The sequence below is a fragment of the Ursus maritimus genome, unplaced genomic scaffold, assembly GCF_017311325.1.
Source record: "Ursus maritimus isolate PB19 unplaced genomic scaffold, ASM1731132v1 scaffold_9, whole genome shotgun sequence".
NCBI classification, from domain to species: domain Eukaryota; kingdom Metazoa; phylum Chordata; class Mammalia; order Carnivora; family Ursidae; genus Ursus; species Ursus maritimus.
The window spans coordinates 61,666,912-61,681,714 of NW_024427107.1; the positions used below are offsets into that span (position 1 = coordinate 61,666,912).

At 42.9% G+C, this 14,803-nt stretch overlaps 1 protein-coding gene across 3 annotated transcripts in view; it reads left to right on the forward strand.

Moving 5' to 3' along the window:
• Window positions 1-14,803, forward strand: part of COL14A1 (collagen type XIV alpha 1 chain) — a 207,997-nt gene that overhangs the window by 173,667 nt on the left and 19,527 nt on the right. For all 3 annotated transcript variants that reach the window (XM_040625803.1, XM_008689298.2, XM_040625802.1), the window contains exons 42-45: window positions 1-70; window positions 9,029-9,064; window positions 10,092-10,158; window positions 12,925-13,113. The exon at window positions 1-70 is cut by the window's left edge and continues 1 nt beyond it. In XM_040625803.1, coding sequence (XP_040481737.1) covers window positions 1-70; window positions 9,029-9,064; window positions 10,092-10,158; window positions 12,925-13,113 — 362 coding nt within the window. The remainder of the gene's footprint in view (window positions 71-9,028; window positions 9,065-10,091; window positions 10,159-12,924; window positions 13,114-14,803) is intronic.

Here is a 14,803-nt window from a genome sequence, read left to right on the forward strand (position 1 = left end):
CATTCCTGGAGCCCCTGGAGTCCCAGGGATCACAGGAAGCATGGGACCTCAAGGTGCCCTGGGGCCACCTGTGAGTATGCAGCAGTAGCCAGGCATCCTTGGCTTGTTTATGTGTTTAAATTTACCAGCATCTCTGTTGGACAAAAATGTTTATTCAGTACTGGACTCGGTGGCATCCATAATGGAAACCAGAGAAGCTCCTGGGGGAAAGATTGAGATCAGACTGTGCATATGGCATGGCTAGAGACAGATGGCCCCAACAGGGAATAATCAGCTAAGCTTCTGTTTATGTATATTTCCATTGTTTTCTATTCTGTATTTGTCTAAGTATATTCAATGTCATCTTTACAGGGATTGGGCATGATAGCTATGTGTTAATTAGGTCTGTCTCCTGGGTAAAAAAATATAAAGTTGAGAAATTCAAGTATGAGTAAGAATGGTAATAGATTTTTCTTTCTAAGTTCTATGAGAATAATGGGATTTCCCATCAAACACACACTCGCACATAAGCAAATAAATGTAAGTGAAAGCCAGTGGATGGAACCAATTACCTCCCATTTTTGTGCTTTTCATCTCTTTGGGTGTTTAAGTGTGATCAATGAGAGGGGTAGAGATAGGATGGGGAAGAAAGAAATGAGCATATCTGGGTCAGTCTCCTCATCTATAAGTTGAGGTGGTTGCATTAAATGGCCTCCAAAGCCACATCTCTTGTCTTCTGTGACTTTCAAGTTGTTTCTTCAAGGTGTAGGTATCAGTCAGCATTCTGACATTATCTGTGATATACTGAGCCTGTATCCATACACTAGGGTAACTGGAGAATGTCTGTATGACTGCGAACAAGTGAAGAATTTGTGGAAGAGTGAAATTTGAAGGGTGAGGGTAGAAGAGGTTAATGAGTGAAATTTCTATGGCTGCCATAACACGTTGCTGCAATCTCAGTGGCTTAAAACTACACAAATGTATTAACTTAAGTTCCGCAGATCGGAAGTCTGACGTGATCTCACTGGGTTAAAATCAAGGTGTTGGCAATTGCCTTTCTGGAGCTTCTAGGAGGAGAGAATCTATTTCCCTGTCTTCTCTAGCATCCAAAGACTTCCCATGTTCCTTGGCTCATGGCCCACTTCCATCTTCAAAGCCAGCAGTGTTTCATCTCTATGACCATTCTTCCATAATCACATTTCCCTCTGAACACAGTCCAGAAAGGTTCTTTGCTCAAGGACCTATATGATTGTATCTGGGTCACTGGGTAATCCTCGATAGTGTCCCTAGATAACCTCAAGATGCTTGACTAAGTCACATTTGCAAAGTCCCTTTTGCCACTTAAGGTGCTATATTCACAGGTTCTGGGGATGAGGGCATGGACACTCTCTAGGGAATGCGTTTTCTGCCTATCACAGTGAACAAAACATAACAGAAATATTGGTTCTCGTTTGGAAAGACATCTCTCTCCCTCTTGCCACCCAGAGAGCCATATTACTTTTTCTTCTCAAAACTCATTTCAATAAAATTTCATCCTCAGAGTCCTTTCCTAAGATATGAACATAGGCAATGCCTCCAGATTTTATCCAGCACGTCCCTATTTGCACACCCAAATGAATGCTGTCCTCAGTAGTCACTTTGCAAAGTGGTATACTCACTCCAAGTACGATGTCCTTGTTGAAAACACTTTTATATCTCCTCTTTTTAAATCCAGCTGATAATGGGTCACAGAAAAAGATTTTATTGCTTAATCTTCACACATCTTTTTTTTTAATACACAACGATATTACTGAGAATGGTCATGCACATGGAGACATGCTCTACACTCACACATGTGATCATATGTAAGCACTCATGCATGTACACGCACATACACACACACACACACACACACACACGCTAACCCCGTCTTTACCATTCTTTCACTGCAAATTTTCCTATTCATCTGGCTCTAGGCTATTTCTCACCAGAAAAGAGATTTGAAAACATTATCTCTGCTACCGGGCTTCAGTCAATTTCCCAAAATGTGCTTTTGGGAGCAAGAGTTCCAGAATATTTCAACAGGGCTCAGAGAGCAAGGGCTTCTCATTCAAGCAGTGTCAGAGACCATGAATATAAAACCTGTTTCTCAGAAAGCCATGAGAGGGGTGCCTGGGTGGCACAGCGGTTAAGCGTCTGCCTTCGGCTCAGGGCGTGATCCCGGTGTTATGGGATCGAGCCCCACATCAGGCTCCTCCGCTATGAGCCTGCTTCTTCCTCTCCCACTCCCCCTGCTTGTGTTCCCTCTCTCACTGGCTGTCTCTATCTCTGTCAAATAAATAAATAAAATCTTTAAAAAAAAAAGAAAGAAAGAAAGAAAGCCATGAGAGATTTTAGGATATCAGAAGCTTTGAGGCCTCCTGAGGTGGAATAAGAAAAAACGAAAGCTTTAACTTGACTAGACAATGATGTGCCCCAGCGCCCTTTTCATTCCTTGGCACTCTTGCGGACACCTCCTGGAACCAGTTTCCCTTACCCCGAGCTGGGCTGATCCTGAGCCATGAGGAAGGGAATGGGAAAAAAGAGCTGGCTGGGAGGTCCTATGGGGAAGAAAACGGGGTGCACGAGGGGTGGAGAACACATTAGGTAAGTAGAACCCCACCCTGCTCATCCACCTGGCCTCCTGTAGCTCTCAAATAGACTCTAAATATGGGGCACACCGAAATGCCGATAAACTTTTTCCCAGAAATAAAGCGCTTACTAATAATATTATCTTCAATGATTGTAAATCAACAGAAAAGGGCCCTTGCTGGTGGCATGAGGGGGCCCTGTGCCACTGGCATTTTTATCAGAGACAGAAGCCATTTAGTGTATAGCCCCTGGGTGGGGTTTCCCCAGTTGTAGGCTTTGGGTATCCTCTCAAAAGCCAGTTGTTCTCCAAACTGTCCAGCCCAGATGTTTCCTAGCGCTCTGGGACGTGAGCAGCCAGATGCCTGCTGGCCGCCAGTCTGGCGTGACCGGTAAAGCAGGCTCGGTGTCCTGGTGTTAAGGCCTTGATTGATTTCCCATGGATGTCTGTCTAGGAAGGCAGGAGGGAAAGAGACCAAGAAAGACAGACTGCCCCACTGAAAATAGCAACGTGTTTCCTGGGGCAGTGCCAGGAACGTGTGCTTTCATGCACTCTGCCGTCAGCCACCGACTTCCCAGGGTGGAAGGTGCATTGCCGCTGCTGCAGTCGTCATTCCTACCTGAGGTTTGAGACTAGGCTGAAATGCAGTGCATCTCTGCAGTGGAGCAGATGGTGACGAAGCGGCCATGCGTTTAGCTTGAAATCAACACAAGTAGATGGGTCCACTCCAGCATTTAAAGAGCACTGCATTAGAAGTCGGGATGCCTGGGTTCTAGATGTGGCCCTGCCGTCACCTTACCTAGCTGTGCCACTTGCATCACTTAAGCAATTTATCTAGGCTCTCAGGACATCAGTTTCCCAATTCATTCATTTAAAAACATGTACTGGGTAGCCATGATATGGACCAGCAACATGGAGGAATGGGGTTCCTAGGGGTACAAAAGATGACCAAGGTATTTTTCCATATCCATGGAAAATCTAGAGAGAATAATGTTTTTTCTGTAAGTAGGTATAATAAAAGTCAGGAAAGTGAGAAATGCCTTAAGGGAAAGACAATGAAGTTGCCATGAAAGCCCCACTGAGAGACAGGGACAGACAGAGAGACAGAGAGGGACAGACAGACAGAGGGACAGAGAGGGAGATAGCCCCTGAGCTGATGGGATGGGGAAAATAGCACCTGAACGAGGCAGCATTTCACTCAGATCGTGAAAGGGGGATGTGATTTCCACCCACAAAGACAGGAAGGTGGCATTGATAGGGCTCGTGGTAAGACATAAAGCAAACATAAGTCACCCCATCTTTTATACATTTTAGTATTTTTCAACTCTTTCTCCTACTTCATGACACTGCCACAATTTTATTCTGACCCCTCTTCGTTTCTCACAGAGTTTATCACAGGAAGCCCTAACTGGCCTCCTTGCCTCTGCTGTCACCCTGGTCTTGTCCATTCCCCAGCTGTTGAGTGATCCTCCTACTACATCTTTGATGTGTCATTCCCTGGCTTGAATGTCCTCACTGGATCCCTGTAACCAGAGGATGGGTCCCAAATATTCAGCCAGGTGTACATGACCCTTCATGATGGTCCCTTCCTTTCCCTTCCAACTGGCCTCCCACCGTCCCTTCGTTTGGAGTTGAGTCACCTAAAATTATGTAGCACTCCCCCAGCACATGCCATACTGTTCCACACTTGTTTAGCCTTCAGGACATCCTTCCATTGGTCTGAGCTCTTTTCTCCTCCTTTCTCCACCCGGTGAGCTTCTAGTTAGTCTCTCTTTAAAACTGTTCAATTCCTGCTTGAGGCTCCCCTCACTTCCTCAGGCTGAGACCACGTCCAGCTCTCCATTGATATGAGCCATTCCTCAAGGGCAGAAATGACATCATACTCATGTACTCACATGTTTTTGTTCCTAGACCCCAGCTCCATTTCATAGAGGGCTTTTAATAGGTCTTTGTTAAAAGAAAGAAAGAGTAAAGGTATGCTTGCATTCTAGTTAGGCTGATGTGCAGGGGAGCACTAGAAGATTACTCTTAGAAGATCATCTCTCCATGGTCTAACATGGGAGACCTTTACAGCTGAGCTAGGATGTTTTGATTTGTGTTAACAGGCATCTTTAATAAGTGGGACTTGGACCATGATGAGATTGTTCCTCTTCCTCAGCATTAAAATTCTGTGAATCTATGAATGTAGCTACTGTAGTTTCTTTTCTTTACATTTCAAGGGTTCCTAAAATTATAGGAAAATGTGCCATTTTTCTTGCCCACATCTACAGGGAATCTGTTTTCCCTCAAAGCACACTCTGGTGGAGTTATGGCCCTTCCCTTGCTCAGGAATTTTTATTTTGTTTTTGTTTTACTTTGCAAAAATCAAAGGAAAGATGTCAGAGATGTTGGAATAAAAAAAATAACTTCTTGCTGTACAGATATTCTACTAAGCGGATCTTTCACTGAGACCACCTAGCTGTGTCCTATGGCTACTTAACAACCAGCGTCGTGGGGCTGAGTTTGAGGAATTTCAGGCCGGATTAAATCCATCCATTCTTATATCCCAGAAGGGGCTGATGCTGTGCGTTTTTCCTTATCTCTTGGGCTCACCCTCTAATTTCTTTTTCTAAGTTTGAAACATTTCAAGGAAGCCAATTTAATAAATGATAGCTAGCAATGGCGACATCAAATAGTGTATTTGTTCAGAAAAAAAAATATTCAAAATCAAATGGTTTTTAAGAAATGACTCAGGTTAACACCGAGTTCTGAGTTGCTAGGGTTAGAGTGGAGGGACTCATGAGTGCTTTTTTATTATTGTTTAGCTAGGAAATGGATTTGAAGATATTGGCTGGCAGAATTGTTGAAGAGTGTTCTCGTTCACTTTGCTAAAAGCACACTTTGTTGGGGAGAGCATGGGCTCTGGAGCCCAGCTAATTGGGTTCTGATCCCAAATTTCTATTTTCTCACTATGTGATGGGGAGCGAGTTATTTAACCTCTTCGTGAATCACTTTTCTTATGTGTAAGGTGGAAATAACATCTTGTAGGGTTGTTACAAAGAATGAATTAGATTATTTTATAGGAGTCTTATAAGGATTAAATAAATGAGTTAATCTGATAGGGCTGTGATAGTGTTAAATGGGTTAATACACTGAGAACAATGCTTGGAACATGGTAAAAGCAGCTTCAGAGTTAAACTGCTAGTATTTACAGATAGTTTCTGAATATATTTAAAATGTGGAATATTTTCTTATTTTTGTTTGCTGATTTTTGGATTTTGTTTTGCATCTAATGCTTGAAAAGCTGGTTCCACTAAAGATTTATTTCATGGTAACGTAAGTAGCTCTTTTCTGCAGTTAGACCTACAAGGGGACATTACTGCATCTTTAGGGATTTGGCCACTTCTGGAGTTTAAGACACAAGGAGGAGACACCAGTGCATCTATATCTCAAAAGAATTAGGAGGGAAGGATGCCTTGTAAATCTTACTTTTGCAAACTCTTTTTGTAGAGGTAATTGGATAGTTTTTAACAGCATCAACTCTTAGACACTTTTAACAGCATCAACTCTTTTTCTAATCCTCTAGAAGACCTGAGAATGTCTTAAATATCTTTATTTTTTTTCAGTCAAGGCAGTTAAAATGAAGCTGCCATCCAGACTTGCAGTAAAATTCAGCCATTCATTCATTCAGTTAATGTATCTTTGAACACCAACTCTGGCCTAAGCACAGTCCTAGGAACTGGGGAGACAGGAGTTTGTGAGCTAGGCATAGACTGCCTATGGAACTTACATGCTGAGAGTAGTTATAGAGAGGGTATGCTTTCTTTGTAGAGTTGGAAATTCTCCCCTGGCCAGTCCAGCTTTGTATTTTTCATAAATTCTGTTCCAGGGGCTACCTCGTTCCAGATAATGATGACATTATGAGATGCTAATACGTTATCCTTGTAAGGAACCCCGGAGACCATTTAACTTAATGGCCTGATCTTACAAAGAAGCTGAGAGAGTTTAAGTGGCTTACAGATTCTATGTCGTCTATTTTTCCCCAAAATATCAGTATGAAAAATATTGAACAAAATTTGAAGAATTTAGAGTGAACATCTATATACCCAGTATTAAGTTTCCACTATTATGTGTATGAGTGTGTGTTTATTTTTCAACAACATTCTCTTGGGCTTTGTTGATTATTGATCTCATTTGTAATCTTGAAAAATTATCTTATGGTACACTAAAGGGTGGATTTATTCTTCTAGTTGAAGTCAGTTAATATTTTTCTTCTCACTTTATTATCAGAACAAAAGGAAGCTCAAGGTCAGAGGAAGTAGACAACAGCCCTAGATTTATAATGACTATTTCAATTTAATATTGGACTTAGTTGAACGTTTGAGTAAATCTTTTATGTGGGAAACAGGCTAGGTGGTTTTAGAAATATGAAGTAATATAAGTTATGGTTTCCAGTTTCAGAGATATTACCATCCACACAGAGAGAAGAGACATCTATGAGTTGACCTGCCGCTAAGTACATTGGACAATAAAAAAATACAGTGTCATATAACTGATATTTGAACTAAGTACTGCACTAGGATATTCCTACTGTTGATACTTAATTTATAAGATTTATGTTTATAAATACTTTAATATTTTTCTCACATTTCAAATATTTCATACACTGAGTAGATCAGGTCTATGGCAAAGTAAAAGTGTAATTTTGAGAAGTAGAAGATAGGGAGGCTGAAGTGAAATAACAAAAGACTTTGAACTGAAGAACCAACTTTGTCACGTGGATGTCTTAAGAATCTCTGAGTGGTTCTGAATAGAGGAAGAGCCACTGTCACTTCACTCAGTAGTCACTGAGCTTTCTAAGTTGTATGCTGTTGGTATCTGAGGAAGGACTTGTGGTTATGTGAGGAATGAACTGGAAGGGAGGCCTTTAGTTAGGGAAGTCAGTTAGAACAAAGTTGCAAATGCCCTGATGTGAGACAGTGAGGGTAGCACTTGGGTCATGGAACAGAAGGAATGGCTGTGAGAGACTGCAGTGCAAGAATGTGTGTGTGTGTGTGTGTAATAGATATACAAGATACAAGGGAAGGGAGGAGAAAAGACAGAACCAGTGGTGGGTTCAAGCTGTTTGCACCTGCTCAGGAGAGTAGGTTTTGTGTTCTCTTCCTTTCTCAACTCTATCTTCAGTGACAGCTCATTAGTAGCTTGAAATCAACCATAGTAGATGGATTTACACCTCCAATAGCAGCTAACACTGCCAGTCAGAGCATCTTATTTTTCCAGAAAGCCAATTTACCTGCACACTAATGGTGTGAAACCAGAATTTTGAATTTGGGTGACTGTTAATTGAACAGAGGTTCTAGAGAAGATACTTGGTTGGGACCTGTTGAGTTTATTGTAACAACAGGTAACAGTCTGACGGTGTGGGTAAATGCCATCTGTAAAGGCTATTTGCTATCCTTCTGGTAAAGGCTGTAAAAATGTTGTTCCATGAATCTATTACATTGCTTCAGAGTTGAAACCAAAAAATGAAATGCTCTGAAGACACATGTTTTGCTTATTAGTGCAATTTCATTACAGAAACACTTGAAATCTCCATTATTTTTTTCAGTAGAAATTTTTACGGAATTAATACAGTTTCTTACGGGTCAAAGAGTAGCTAAGCCACAAAACAAAAGAATAATTCAGCTGAGAATTCATATCAATATGAGTTTCTGTTATCAGGGAGAAATCGGAGAGAAGAACTGTGTGCTGTGATGCCGACAGAAAGCAGAGTCGGGTTATGGGATTCCCACAAATCTCATCTCTTACCTGAACCCTCAGGATGGAAGATCATTTACTTCCTTTGAGAGATAGTCTTTTAAAAATAGAAACAATTTGGGGCGCCTGGGTGGCACAGCGGTTAGGCGTCTGCCTTCGACTCAGGGCGTGATCCCGGCGTTATGGGATCGAGCCCCACATCAGGCTCCTCCGCTGGGAGCCTGCTTCTTCCTCTCCCACTCCCCCTGCTTGTGTTCCCTCTCTCGCTGGCTGTCTCTATCTCTGTCGAATAAAATCTAAAAAAAAAAAAATGGAAACAATTTAGCTATTCAGCAGAGGCTTGTAAAATAAATCCTGAAGCATCGGTAGAGTACAATTCATGGAGTGGTGTTTAGGGCGGAAAGATGTGAATGAGCTATTCGGTGAAATGATGTCACAAAGCAGCATTGCTGCATGATCTCAATTTTGTGTGAAAACATACTGTGTCTACGTATTAAAAGGCTGGGGGAGTAAAAGGTTTAAAAGAGCTCCTTCTGTTTGCTGGGGTTACAGGTTGCTGTACGTTTATTCCTGTTGTGTATGGATTTTTGCTGCAGAATTGCTAGAGCTAGGAACAACATCTTAATAAAATAAGAAAAGACGCGCTCTCATTATGGCCAGCGAAGGCAGAGTCCTAAGTAACTTGACGATTTAAATTTTTTACAGGGTATCCCTGGAGCCAAGGGAGAGCGAGGAGAAAGAGTGAGTATCCTCTGGCTCTGTGTACCAGGCCCAGCTGGCTGCACACCTTTCCTTGCATAAGCCTGATACTGGATGACCATTTACTGTCGTGACTCTTGATTACTGTTGTGACTGTTCATTGCTCTAATTCGGTTCCTTCTCTCCTCAAACCACTGGACTGTAGGCACGTTGTCAGGTGGAAACGCCACCACCACCACCCCCCGCCCCCATGGGCTAGAAGTCAGGAGAGCTGGTTCCTAGTTGCATCTCTGCTACCGTTCAGCTAGATGACCTCAGGCCCCTTTCTTTAAGGATAAAATGGAGAGAATCAAACTCCGCTAACCCCAAAGTGGATTTGATGACAAAATTATATAACAGACATAAAAAAGCTTCATAAAAATAAAAGCTCTATACAAATGCCAAGTAGTAAAAAGGGGCTTGTGTTTTCCCTGATGGGCCGATATCGGCAGCCGATGACAGACGCAGAGTCAAGGAACTGGCTGGGGGAACTTAAATCAGTTTATTTTTGGGAGCTTCTGTCTCTTGAGAAATTGTGCAGCTGCTCGTATAATTGTGCTGTCACCTATAGTAGAAACAACAGTGACTTTGGGCTCATCCAGTCACCTCTGCGAACCCTTGGGCAACGTGTTTAACTCTCTTCATCTATAAAATGGGTTTAACGTCTTTCCTTGGGGTTGTTGCTAATATGAAATAAGCCACTGCCTGAGAAAATGCTACGTTTTATAAGTTCTAAAGAGCCATAAATGAGGTATCCAATATATATGGGATTGTGTCAAAATTGCGAAATTTTTTTAGACTCTGGGACCAGAAATACTTATGTGTCATTTAATAAAGGTTCCCAGGTACCTTGCACCACGAGTGGAGTGTCGAATTGCTTCCTCCTTCTCTGCACTGTGGGGGGCGGTCCTACCTGCTGTGGGAGCCAATGAGGTGGGAGCAGTGGGTTGAGTCCGCTCTGCATGCCGGAAGTCCTGCCACGGGGCGGGGCTTATGGCCGAGAGTCAGAGGATGCTTTCTTGTCACGCAGGGGGATCTGCAGTCTCAAGCCATGGTGCGAGCGGTGGCACGTCAGGTGTGCGAACAGCTCATCCAGAGTAAGTGCATTACTGTTTCCGATGTCCTTCTCTGTTCCTTGTCCAAAGGGACTTCTGCCATGCCCAGAAGTTAGTGACTCGGGAAAACATCACGAAAGCTTTGTCTTGGTGCAGATAGGTAGGCTCACAGATGGCCATAACTAGCCCAGGTAAGAAGTCCTTACAGACCACCCTCTGTGGCGTCTGTCCAAGAGCTTTCCTTGGGCCCATATAGATTTAAGTCGACTGCCCAAATCAGCTCTTTTATTCTTTCCCTGTCTTCAAATGGATAGATTTTTTTCCCTCAAGTACTCAGCACTTAAATGTTGTCAGACTGAGGAATCAGAAGCTGCTTTCAAACAGATGATTCATGGTGTTGACTTCTATCAATTCACTAGATTTAAATCAATACCTGCTTTAAAAAAAAAAATCCCTTTCTTTCAGTTAGGACAAGGTCCTTTGCTTCATTCTTCTTTTTTTAATTTAAATTCAATTAGCCAACACATAGTACATCATTAGTTTCAGATGTGATGCCCCATGACTTCGTTTTAAACTTGAACTTTCCAACAGCACAGTATTTCAGTTACTGGTTTGTGTTCATTCACTTCCGTACCCACCCATTTTGCGTTTCCCCCAGGCCCATTGACATTTTGTCCCAGTAATCTAACCAGAGGGTTACTAGTGTGGGCTCTTCCCTTTGCCAGTAATTTGTTCAATTCCAGAAAGATCTAAGGCCGGGTAGAGATGAAATATTCAAACCCAGCCATTCCTGGCCTAGCTCTGCAGTCAAGCCTCCTACTCTGAGAGCACACTGCTCTACCTTCATTACCTGAGTGACTGCCCTAGCTTTGGAGGGTTACGTTTTTTTAACCTAGGAATGTTTGGGAGAACCATAAGTGTCCCAAGAAGGTGTATTGGCTAGTTCCCAAATCCCATCTGTAGTAGATAAACCCAGATCTCATCTTTGGGAGGGCATCGAGTGAAGGTGCATATCACCTTGGGAGAGTTTTCATTAAAACATAACTTGTGCAAACCATGTACAAAGCTGTCATCTTCAGACAGAACAGTAATGCTCCCTGTATTTTAACTTTATTTCATTTATATTATATTGCCCAAATTAAATGTGTGTATCTGAGAGAATTGACCAGTTTTAAATGAAACTTCGAGATTAATGCCAAAACAGGATATTAAAAAACACAATAAATTATAAAATCTAAATTGAACGTTGAGTGGAATACATCCAAAGCTAACCTGTACCTTGAATTATTTTGTAGGTTTCTCATTTCAAGTATACAGTGTTAATGAGCAGGGACTTATTTTAAGGAATCCTAGGGGTTAAATCCAGATAGGACTCACTGACCACAGTATGTGGCAGATTTCACAATAGTTGCTGTCATATCCCACTGTAGAATAAAAATCTTATATAAATATATGATCATTTAAGACATGCCCTAAAAACTGAGAGTTCGAAATTGCATTTTTTCCCCTTGGGAATTCTCAGATTCTTGTGAATGACTTCGAGGAAATGGAAGCCAGCAGGCAGTGACGCAAGGAAGCGGAAAGAAGCCTGTAGAATAGGGAGGCCCTGTCTGTGGATGCAGTTGGGAGAGAAGAAATAGAAAAGATTGCACGCAGCTGAGCTAGACCCAACCTGCCCAGGGGCTGTTGCTGGCACCTCAACCTTCTTCCCACGTGCTACTTCGGGTTCCTCTGGGTTCCTTATTCCATTGCTTAGGTTTCTCCTCAGAACTTGATTCATCAGGTAGCATATAATTCTTCACAAGCTCAGTTGTCTGGTTTTTAGTCCAGAGCTGATCAGAAGAATTACCCTAGGAAAGGTGACGTGGGAAACTGTGTGAGACCAAAGTGATGACAGCTACAGAAGTGACAAAGGAGGGCCTCTTGTTAAGGGGAGAACCTGGAAAAGCAGATGTGGAAATGTCAACCCCACTGAGACAATCGTGGACATGCCTACAGATGGCCCCCGAGTCATCAGTTGCGGTCATGGTCTTGTGTTTAAGAAGGCATTGAATTTATTTTAGAAATAGTCCCTCTAGAAATGGTTACTATTCTTTATTTAGATCTGAATGTTTGAAAAGGGATAAGTTTTCATCTAGAAAACTCACTCGTGGGAAAATCTTCTGAAGTTGCTGGAAAACTGAGGTGTTATGGTATCAAGCACTTTACCAATCTATACTTCTGATTATTAAAATTTATTCTACCAGGCACAACTGAGTTAGGGGGAGGAGGGAGCCAGATTTAAAAAAAAAATAAAGCTAGTGGGAGTTTCTGCAGCTGGGACCCAAGTAAAGGTTCCTGCAAAAAGGTTTGGCGACGAAGAGTCGAATTGAAACAAAACACTTGTCTGGGGATTTGTGAGCAAGAGGGTGGAGCAGGCTTTGTGGGTTGGAAAAAAGACAAATAAGTTGGGGGGGGTGGGTGTTACTAGAGAAAAGGGGCAGCTGGGTGAGGGTTTAGGGGTCAGATAAATGTTGGGGGTGAAGATCAAATTTATGACTTCTGCCCATGATGTTTACCGAGATGCTGATGTGAGCTGTGGAATTCCAAACACTTGAGATGCGCCTTGAATACAATCCAGCTGTTCATATCATCCAAAGTAAAATGTCATAATTTTTAAGTTGGAAATCAACATATTTCAGAGGGGTGTGCTTTTCCTCTTGTGGTTGTCTAACAGAATGTTTCGGAGCCTTGACAGATAATACCGCCGGTCTTCCCTTTCTGCGTGTGATAGTTCGTTGAAGGATGTCTCTGCCCTTTGTGTCTCAGGTCACATGGCCAGGTACACGGCCATCCTCAACCATATTCCCAGCCAATCCTCATCAGTTCGGACCATCCAAGGGCCTCCTGGGGAGCCTGGCAGACCAGGGTCCCCTGGAACCCCTGGCGAACAAGGACCCCCAGGGACCCCAGGCTTCCCAGGAAATGCAGGCGTGCCAGGGACCCCAGGAGAACGAGGTAAGCTGAGCCACCTCTCTCATTGGAATGCCACTGAGGTGTGTACAGTGACTCACGGTGTAACGGTGGTGCTTATTTGATGATGACGTCCAAAATAATGAATGTTCATTAACGCCACCCTATCTATTCTCTAGCTTATTTTTTTATCCCCAAGATTGAGTAAGTGGAGTAATCTACAAAGTGTTTCATCAAGAGCCATATCTACCCATATGAGAAAGGAGGGTCAGGACCCCCAGCTCACCTCTCAGGGGCTTTTGAGCTAATGAGAGAAAGACGTCCCCTCTAGATGGAGGAACTAAGAACAGGTGCCCTTTCCAGATGGAAGCATTAGAAAACGATGCCCTCCTCTGGACAAATGTGGCATCACACATATTTCCTGGTAAGCCGAGAGCTCACTTCCTAGGTCCAATGCTTTTTTTATCCAGTGCCCATAGTGGGCAACAGTTGGTGGCAGCCCTCAGGTGAGTCATGAGTCACATCGACATATGATCTACGTATGCCTGTGTAGACCGTGCCAGCTATAAACTTCAAATGAAAGTATTGTTTATGGTTCATCTTCCTATAATATAAGACAGCATTTTATTTAATAGTTTCGTGGGCCAATGTTTTGTCTTTCCTACCAAAGTTTCATGAAAATAGAAATCCTCTTAGCCTTTTCTGTTTTCCCCTACAGGACTTAGCAGTGTTTTATAATAATAAGACTATGATTGAATTTCACCCAGCTCCATAACCGACCTAGATCTCCCACTCCAGAAGCAGATTAAAGAGATGTGGGAAGTTGGGGTTACATATGAACCACAAAGAAAGTGATGGGAAATAAGACAACTGATTAAAAGTATTTTTTTGTAAGACACCATTTTCTAGAATGTAGATCTGGGGAAAAGCTAACTATTATCTATTTGCCATGTGAATCCTGTTAACTTTTGTGAGCTGGGTAGGATATGTTCCTTTTATCACATTGGAGATGTGAAATGCAGATTCCAAAGTTAGTACTTTATGTTCATTCTTGATCTGTGCCAACAGGCCGCGTGCATTTCTGCCTCTGTGCTTTCATATGCCTTGTTCCCTGCTTTGGAAACGTCCTTTGCTTTCCCATGTGTGTTCTTAGTCTTAGTACAAGGCTCAGCTGAACTGCTGTTTCGGGAATGACATTTTCATAGATTGCCCCAGACCACAAAGTGCCTCCACCCCCAGGACCCCTGATGCACTGTCTTTCCCACCCATTTCAGCACTCATTGGGGGGAGGTGAACAGCTCGATTGCCAGGAGCAGGATCAGCTCTGAACTGCATTGCACATGATAGGTCCTCACTCAGTAGTTGTTGGCTCTCATGGCAACCCAGTCCTGGTTTTCCTTTCTGAAGGTTTTTCCTGTGCCAGGATACGAAATCAGCAGACGTGGAGAAGGGCATAGCAGAGCCTCGACTAGCTCAGTTGGTAGAGCAGGAGACTGTAGTAGTATGAGAAGGGCAGAGTTCCCTCATGGCGCACGGAAGATCTGGCAGCCAGGAAGGTGGCCACCTCTGGCAGCCGGGCAGCCTCTGATGGTGTCGGTGATGGATCACCTGTGATGCAGGGGGCCGAGCCAGCACCTGAGTCACTCTGAGCAAGTCACAAGTTGTGTTTGTTCTTTTTGGAAGTCCTATTCTTGTTCTTGCCAGTCTGAGTCTTTCCTGCTCTGCAAGAGGACTT